A 9,444-nucleotide genomic window follows, 5' to 3' on the forward strand; every position below is an offset into this window, starting at 1 on the left:
ACACAATCAACAAACTCTGCATTGTGTTGAAAAGGGACCATCTCCAGACTTTAAATAGAACAAGATAAATAAATAACAAAATTAGTTATTAAATCTCCCAAACATAAAAAATACCAGCGTTTTATCGACCCGTTACTGTACAACTCATAAAGGAGGATAAGTTGCTTGCTACATTGGACAGTAAAATATTTAAAATGCTTTAGTTGACGTTACGCTAAACCTCCTCACAGCTTTTGTTGAGCAGACACTCCTTTCCAATAGTCCAAAATATCGTGGAGGTCCTCATCTTTCGCAAACTGGACTTTTTTCCTCAGCGCGTGACCCGCGGCAATGTACGCAGCCGCCTCCTCCCTCGGGTTCTTCCGGTAAGGTTTAAACCGCTCCCAAATCCGAAGTGTGCTCTCCGAAGAATATTCCGGACTGGAGGAGTAGCCGGAGTTGTAGTTGTGATGTCGGGAAGGCGAGAGCTGGGAATACGTTGCAGTCGCCTCCCGTTTGGAGCGCCCGAGCGGCTTCAGAAAATTAGCTTTCTGTGCCGAATTTGGCGAATCGTCGGCGTTTTCATAGTACAGCGCCGGGAAAGAATGCCGGTGCTCTGAACTGTGATAATCGGGTTGTACTTCTAAATGCTGTGCGGTACTTTGGGGTACCTTAGGACCGCACACACTGCTTTTACCGTTACTACACGCCATGTTAGCTCCGTTGACGCTAACCCCACCTCCGTTAACTGCATTCCCGCTACACCCTCGTTCGCCTTTCTTACAAGCTAACGGGCTTGCCTTCTCCTGGTACTTGGGTGGATCTCCGCGTTGATCTGGCACCTCCATGCTGTAGCCTCTTGGGTTTTTACTTGCAGGATTAGCTAGCCTGCCCTTCGCATCGGCGCTTAACTGCCTTTGTAACGGCCGGACCGCGTTGGCTGGAGGTGGATCGCGGTACGGAGGAGTGAGGAAACCGCCCCCGCTGATTCCCGGTCGCTCTGATAATGGCATGACCAGTGGAACAGGAGCCATGGAAGGGTGCGGGTGTGCGGGTAAGTGTGATTGTAACTGCGAGCTCGGGGGATGCATTTTAGAATGAACTTTCGGAGAAGGAGCTTTATTTTTCTCGTTTTGATTCCCGGGCGACATCGGGAGCAGGTTTCTAGCTTGAGACGCGGCGTAGCTTGGAGGCTGCGGGATCGGAATATTCTCAGTTGTGGTTGGGACATTCGCGGAAGCATCGAGTTTCAAAGCATCAATGCAGTTATTGATGATCTGGTTTACTTTGTCCACTTCTTTTGCGATTGTGGAGATTTCTGAATTCGAACCATTCGCGTCTTCGTCCAGATCATTGTCAGCCTCATTCTCGTCCACATTTCGCATATCCACGACCGTCTCCCCTGCACTAGCGCCCCCTTGCGTCTCCCTGACCTCACCCACCAGTCCGGCAGTCCTCACATCCATGTAGTTGCCTTTCCCAACTCCGACGCCTCCTGCTGGAGAGTCAGTGAAGGCGCTGGCCATCTTCTCACCTTGGGGCAGAGTAGAGAGGCGGTTTGAGCCGGTGTTGGGTGCTCCTTGGAGCATGCCGGAGCCAGGAGAGGCAGACTGAGGCAGCTTCCCTCCCCCGGCCGCGTGGTGCTGGTGGGAGGCCTGGTCCTGGAGACGCTGCATGGCGGCTGGGTCATTGGACACTGCTGCTGCTGCCTCCGGACCATACCTGAGAAATAAACAAAATCTTAATTTGTATTGTCTCGATACTAAAATGGCTGAAAACTCGATTTGGATACTAAGGGACTAAGGAATTTTATATTCCCATGTGGCCTTATATCTGTGTAATCCCTCAGTTGTCCACGTAGGTTCCATAGTGGTCCATGGATGCATACTAGTCTTATACTATACTGGATTATTCTAAAGCTATTCAGGAAAAAAGGTAAATTTCTGTCCTATGAACGTAACTTTTTTAGTATTGATACATGCTCAAATGAGTATCTAGTGTCGATACTAGATTGATACAAAACAAAGCTTTAAAGCAGATTAAAGTCCAACTTGAGTAACAGAGCATCAAACAGAGAAGTGCCTCTTGTTAGCTTCACACCCCTACGGAAGCAACATTTTTTTAGCTAACCTATCCCAACACTCTAACCTTAACCAAATTAATTGTCGCTAAAAACTAACCCTAATCCTTACCCTAAACTTAACCTGATTGTGATGAAATTATATTGCCAAAAATGTACATTTGCTAGCATAGCCACCAATACAAAGTGGTGGTTATGTTGATGACATCAGCTGCAGGGTATCAATAGTAAGATACCTACATATTTTGTACCAAATCTGATACAGTTTTGGTACAGTTTTTTTTATTTTTTATAATTAATTTATTTTATTATTATTGTTTTTGTCATTTTAGATAATAATGTATACAGGCATAGGTAAAGAAACAAAAAACACAAAAAACAAAAACAACAAAAAACAGGTATTGTACAGAAAAAATTATATCCATATTCATGCAGGAAAAGTCAAACCCAAAATGCTTTCCCTGATTTCTTTCATTGACACAGTCCATTTTCCCACTACACTGTACACTTATTCAAACATTATGGATAAAAATGAACCAAAAATGCCTCCAATTATACTTGAATGCTCCTTTAATTGTGCATTAAATTGTTCAATAATCAGATCTCAGGACTCTATTAAAACCCTTTGCCTCTGGTGGCTGTAATCTGTATTGACTAATGTGATCCAGTTTCACTCAGGTTTGGCTCCGCACCTCGTCTCTGAGCGGAACAGGTCTGAAAAAGTGCGAGAGGAAACCAATTTAGCTGCAGCATCAAAGAAAAGCAACTCAGCAAAACTAATGAGGCGAGACCCAGCCAAAAAACGCTCCCAAGAAATCCATTAAAACACGGCTACACCTTAATAATGTTTTTACTGCCCACATCTGCTCAGCTGTTTGTTCAAATAGGATTCTACGTGGTAATTATGTGTTTGAAACCATCTTGTTTGGCTGGCACATTTTTCCACTATCTAAATTGTTACAAAGCCTGATGGGACACTGGCACCCAAAAGACATATGGTTAGTAATTGTTGGATGCCAGGGAATGAATAGTAAAACAAAACAGCTTTTAAAAGGCTCTTCAGACATTAGTTTGTGAACATAATACAGGGGCTCACTGCACTCCACTGACACAGTAACACACAGAGGACATGCACACTCCACTCAGAGAGATCAGGAGTTTATTCCCAAAGCTGATCATTAACCATCTCTTACAGTTTTAAAAAGGTACTAGAATCACAACTGAACAGGGTGGCCCGTGCCTTAACCTGCTGATAGAAGACACATACAAGGTTTTCTCATTCTGAATGAACAGGTTATGAACAGGTGATGCCTCGTGTGAAAGTTCAGAACCTCCAGAATTCCCTCACTGAGCTGCAGGAGCTACACTAGCACTGATTCATGATTGACTGCAGGTGCTGGGGCGTAGGTAGTGCCGATTCAGATCAGAGAGAGGCATTTTAGGTTTAAACAAACTAGATTTCAGCACTGAAACTGGCAACTCAAATGAGACTCATGTGAAGCTTATTCTGCTTTCTAATTGGATAATAATCTTGAGAACCAAATCACCAAATTATAATTTACACAATTTGGCCATCATGCAAAATGTCAAACATAGACATGTTTATGAAATCAACATTACATACAGTCCTTTAAAAATGTTATTAACCGCAAATAAAAGTCCTACCTAACACCGTGCCTCACCTCATCTCCAGAATGGTCTTCTTGACACTGATGGCCTTCTCCTTCTCTTCTTGCGCCCTCTTGCGGCGAAGGCAGTAGTACACAAACCCAAGCACCAGGAGCATCCCAAACAGGCAGCCCAGGATGGTCATGATGTAGTGAGTGGTGGAGGAGGGACTGGCTCGATGATCCTCTGGTCCAGCGGCACGTGTGGTGAAAGACATACACGTGTGGTTGTAACGCTGTGTCTTGCTAACTGATGCTACACAGTAAGTGTAGTTTGAATGTGGCTTTAACTTATCCAACATGATCACTTCGCTTTTCTTCCTGAGAGGCTTATCTGCGACAAGCGTGTGGTTGTACTGCGATAGAACATACATTTTGTTATACGGCTCGGGGATCTGTACACGTAGAGACGCGGAGTACTGTGAAACGGCTTGCGTCATGATCGTGATCTGATTTTTATTCAAAGCGTCAGACGTGGAAGAAGTATTCGGCTGGTGGTAAAATCCTTGATCAGTATTGTCTAATCCTAAACCGGAGCCGTCCAAATCCGGCAGCTGCGACGGCATTCCCGGTATGATTACGCCATCGCGGCATCTTGTCGACAGAATGGTCCTGGCGTTCCGTCCGTGTCCCGGGACCGGACTCAGGAGCGGGTATCCGAACATGTCTCTCGGAGTTTCGCATTGGAGTCTGTCGTAAGTGTGTGTTACATTGTTGAAAGCTTCTAACCAGGTGAGGAAGCTGAAGAGGTCACACCCGCAGTGGAAAGGGTTAGCCGCTAGCTCGCACACGGTTAGTCGGTTAAGCACGGCAAAGGTGGTGGGGTCCAGGCGAGCGAACTTGTTTGAGGATAGATCCAGGCTGCTGAGGCTCGGACACTCCCAGAAGGCATTGGAGGCGATGACTTCCAGGAGGTTGTGTTGGAGGTAGAGACACTGCAGTCGTCCCAGCCCACGCAGCATGCCCTCGGTCAGGTTAGTCAGCTTATTGTAGCCCAACTGGAGAATCTGCAAGACAATAAATAACATGTTAAATTTGCAGCTTTCTGGTCAAAAACATCCATATTTAAGTTTGTGCTGCCTCCAGTAGCCTCTGCAACTTCTGGTTGTTGGTGACATCACGAAAGACTACCCTGATCAGCCAGGTGTTTCTACAAATTACAAACACTGGACTGCCTAGTTTAAAATGGAGATAACTGTTAGACCAATCACACTGTTCCTTACACCCCCAGATCCCGCCCCTCCTCCCCCTCTCACTCTCCCTTTAGTCCACCAGACCCCCCCCCCTCTCCCCTTTAGTCCTCCAGACCTCGCCCCTCCTCCCCCTCTCACTCTCCCCTTTAGTCTTCCAGACCCCGCCCCTCCTCCCCCTCTCATTCTCCCCTTTAGTCCTCCACACCCCTCCTCCACCTCTCACTCTCCCCTTTAGTCCTCCAGACCCCGCGCCTCCTCCCCCTCTCACTCTCCCCTTTAGTCCTCCAGACCCCGCCCCTCCTCCCCTGTCACTCTCCCCTTTAGTCCTCCAGACCCCTCCTCCCCCTCTCACTTTCCCCTTTAGTCCTCCAGACCCCGCCCCTCCTCCCCCTCTCACTCTCCTCTTTAGTCCTCCAGACCCCGCCCCTCCTCCCCCTCTCATTCTCCCCTTTAGTTCTCCAAACCCCGCCCAGTTTAGCAGCTCTATTTGAAATGCAGTTGTTGGTGGGGTTTAGGTGTTTAGTCCCAGTTTAATAACTACACTTTTAATAGCCTTAAAAAAGCATGAACAAAGACTTAACTCATAATGAACAAATAGTTTATTAAGAATGATTCAGGCTTAATACACTATTGGTTCATTATGAATTAAGCCTTGATGCTTTTTAAGGTTAATCAACTAAGATGTAGCTATTATAAAGTGGTACAAATACAGTGAGGTAATACAGGTAATACTACGGCAAGTATCACAATATCGGTCCAATAACGATACCAATGAGTTTTGTGTTAAAATGCATTGACACTCCTGTATAAAACTACTACTACTTACCACTACTACTACTACTTGAATTCAGGCTCCACCCAAATTTAAATAAAAATGAAATATATGTGCAGAATACGAAATATATATAAACATTGCACAAAAAATGATCAAAAACAGGTGTTACTTTTTAGATTTTTGCATGAGAGTCAGTAGATTCTGATACCTCAGGCAGAATCGATACATTTTGATATCCATCCATCTCAAACGTTTAAGATTATAATGAAGTATTTAACTAAACTAAATGAAGCGACGCTGTGAGCCTCATTTGTGCAAAAATAATCTCACCAGTTAAATGTAATTCGTATATTGATGTGTAAAGAAATGTACTCATATAAATCACTGATTTAGTACTTAATATTATTTTAAGTAAATCTTGGTTTTGCTTGAGCAATTTGTCTGCGATGAAGAGTCCTTGTACATATGCTTACATTACATTAACCGCCATACTCCATTCCATAGTACAGTCAGAGCTCATTTCTTTTTATCTCTGAGCTACTAGAAGGTAGATGCCAATAATAAATCAATTAAGTTTTTCCATTAACCCAATTATTTTTCTTCTCTCGTTTATTGCTCTGTGAATATTTCCATTTGATATCCCACACTGAGAGTTGTAATGTTCTTTAAACAATAATTAAATGTGTTCGTCGAGCTCAGATCCTGATGACACGATTGTGTGAATATCAAATGCACTCAGTGAACTGTGAAAACCATTCACAGCTCCGTGCCGGTAAACGAACAATTCTAATTATTGTGTAGTGAAAGTGTGACGATGTAATTAACATAAAGACAGTCGAAATAGTAAAAGAGAAGGACATGGCTGAACGCTCGGATAACTGCAGCGTGCTCACTTTTCACTGTCACATTTACGTTCATGTACAAGGCGCAAAGGAGGTCAGCTAATTAGTTTTAAAACTATGTAATAATTGAAAATATTCTAAAAACGCTGGGTTCAATGGACAAAAAATTCAATCAGACTTTCAACAGATAGAGAAATAATTAGTGAGGTGCGATGGTTTTCACATCTAGGTTCAGCAACAGTCTGTGCTCAAAGAATGAGGTCAGCTGACACCTGAATATACTGACTGACCAGGTTATTCCATCAATGGATTTTTTCTTCCCTGATGACACGGGCATATTCCAGGATGTCAATGTCAGGATTCATTGGGCTCAAATTGTGAAAGAGTGGTTCAGGAGCATGAGACATCATTTTCACACATGGATTGTCCACCACAGAGTCCAGACCTTAACCCCATTGAGAATCTTTGGGATGTGCTGGAGAAGGCTTTGTGCAGCGTCAGACTCGACCATCACCATTTTTCACCATGGTGAAAAATTAACGCAACACTGGATGGAAATAAACCTTGTGACACTGCAGAAACTTATTTTTTCAGTGGCCAGGCAGTGTACTATTGTATAGAGAGAGAATTTTTTAACGGTAAAAACGGTAAAAAAAATGTACGGCATTACCAAAAACTTCCCCATTTGCACCAAAAATGAAGTGATATGTGTGACAGAGGGGTAAAACTTTCAATCTGAAAGAGGGTTATTATGAAAAATTAACTTTCTGGACCATGTTACAATCCTCTCCTCATCAAGTACATGCCTGAACTGGTTTTATATATCATCCATGCATGTTTGAGTAATCCTGCAATCTCTCCCAGGCCTCTATTTGAACCTCCTTGTGGTCAGCAGTATGATCCTGTCCAATGCTCGCCTCACAAGCTTATCACCCACGCTCCTATGCACAAAAATAATTGATGGTAATACCCCGTTTTTAAAAATCTATGAAATAAAGCACCCTAAATGGCCCGTCCCGTGATGTGCTGCAGTGCCCCCTGTGTCGGCGAGCGGACCTGCAAGTTGGCCTGGCTGGCGAAGGCTCCGTCCTCGATGTAGCTGATGTCGTTCTTGGTCAGGTTCAGGTCGGTGAGGTTTGTGAAGCGGTACATGGAGGCGAAGAGCACGGCCTTTAGCTTGTTATCGTTCAAACGCAGATCGTGCACCTGAAAAACATGCACACAAATATACAAGTGAGGAGACACATACAGCAGAGGACCACCAGGGGGAGCGAAGAGCATGGCACCAACCTAAAAAAATGACAAACAAATATATGGGTACAGTGGGATTGGGAATTTACGCATGCATCTGAATGGAGGAGCACAAAATCTCATGTTTGCAAAGAATTCTGATTTAAAAAAGTATTTCTGTATTTTTTTTTAACCCCATTTGAACTGCAGGAAAATACTAGTTGCTGGTGAAACAGTGGTTGCCAGATATCCCATGAGTATGATGTGTTTTGGGATTGTCTGACAGTTCAGAAATGTTGGGGACACACAACTCCTGAAATGGAAACAATAGATGGATATCTTTGGAATGTGTTTTTGGCAGCGACGAGAAAAGCCATCACAAAGAAATGGACGATACAGAATGAACCGGCTGTCAAGGATTTGGCTCAAATGTGATTTAGAACAAAATTAACGTTTTATCCAATAGTAGTATAAATAGAGCAGGTTTGCCAGTTGACATAAATCAGACAGCTGATTCATACCAGCTGCTTTCAAATAGTAAATAAATACAAATAAGGAAAGACTAAGACTGCTGCCCCTGCAACCTGGCCCTGGATAAGCAGAAGAAAATGGATGGATGAATTGACTTTATATATTTACATATTCTAAATCACTTCAAAGGTACAATATGTAACTTTCTGGACATAGCACGTCGCCTACATGATTCTACGAAAAGAAAAAGTTAAAATCATACTTCAGAACATTCTCCAGGCCAATAAGTTTTATGCCAGTGTGGAATAATATAGCAAAACCACACGCGAGTCAGGTTTAGGTAACAATAGTTTTGAAACGTTGAAACATGGTCAACTTTTTGAAACCTTTGTCGCACTGTGTTTGCACCGCACTGTCAAATATGTTTTAGTTTCTTATTTTTGTGTCTGTCCTTTGAAAATACCAGTTTTTGTGGATTATTTAATATTCTGTCCTTCAAATTACGCTGACTTCAAATCATAAATCAGATGTTAGATACTCGTTAAGTTACTCTTACTTGAGCAGTTAATTTCTTGGATCACCACGTTGTACTTCTACTTGTGTACTGTTAATGTTTAGTAGCGCTATTCTTACTTGAGTACAATTTTGAGCTGCTCTACCGCCTCTGTATTCCTGTAATGTTCCTCTGCAGCGTTGTGTCCCTGTGAGTGTCATACCGTGCTGTTGATGTGAGGAGGGATGGTCTCAAAGGGAGGCTGGTTCTGACTGCAGATGGCCAACCACACATATCCTTTATCCCCCTCGATGAGCCAACAGTCTGCACGCACCGAGAGAGGCACGGAGCACAGAGCGACCGCCACGAACAAGAGCCACCCGCACCCCGCCATTTTTGGGTAAAAGGTCAAAGAGAAGGGCTCAAATCTGCAGAAGCAAAGGGCAGAACAGAGGGAGGATTTCAGGGAGGTCAGCGGAGGAGAGACCCCATTTTAGGTGTTCAAACTCGGGGAGGGATGAGGAGGCAGAGTCCTGGAGGGTCTCATGGTCAGAGGAGGGCAGACTGAAGCAGCGTGATCAGGACAAATCTGAGGAAAGACAGACAAAAAGAGAGAAAGAGTTTTACTTTTTCACACAATGATAAGCGGCATCACAACATGCAATTCGAGGAAACAACATTATAACATAGATCAGAAAATAATGTAATATAGTC

At 43.7% G+C, this 9,444-nt stretch overlaps 1 protein-coding gene across 1 annotated transcript; it reads right to left on the bottom strand.

Annotated features, from left to right (window-relative positions):
* Window positions 1–224: 224 nt before the first annotated feature.
* LOC117376158 (protein phosphatase 1 regulatory subunit 29-like) lies at window positions 225–9,124 on the bottom strand. Its single transcript, XM_033972568.1, has 5 exons — window positions 8,954–9,124; window positions 7,593–7,742; window positions 3,742–4,733; window positions 1,079–1,701; window positions 225–1,027 (listed from the first exon to the last, which is right to left on the bottom strand). Exons 1-5 carry the CDS (start codon window positions 9,122–9,124, stop codon window positions 225–227), a joined length of 2,739 nt encoding a protein of 912 aa, XP_033828459.1.
* Between the last annotated feature and the right edge of the window lie 320 nt (window positions 9,125–9,444).

The sequence above is a fragment of the Periophthalmus magnuspinnatus genome, chromosome 1 (genome assembly GCF_009829125.3).
Source record: "Periophthalmus magnuspinnatus isolate fPerMag1 chromosome 1, fPerMag1.2.pri, whole genome shotgun sequence".
NCBI classification, from domain to species: domain Eukaryota; kingdom Metazoa; phylum Chordata; class Actinopteri; order Gobiiformes; family Gobiidae; genus Periophthalmus; species Periophthalmus magnuspinnatus.

Bases quoted from the DNA above. Each gene is read 5' to 3' on its own strand.
- LOC117376158 (XM_033972568.1), bottom strand. From the start codon at position 9,124: ATGGCGGGGTGCGGGTGGCTCTTGTTCGTGGCGGTCGCTCTGTGCTCC. The intron at 7,743-8,953 runs GTATGACACTCA...CATGTTTTTCAG, and splicing joins CTCCTCACATCAACAGCACG to GTGCACGATCTGCGTTTGAA. The intron at 1,028-1,078 runs ATTCTAAAATGC...ACTTACCCGCAC, and splicing joins AGCTCCTTCTCCGAAAGTTC to ACCCGCACCCTTCCATGGCT.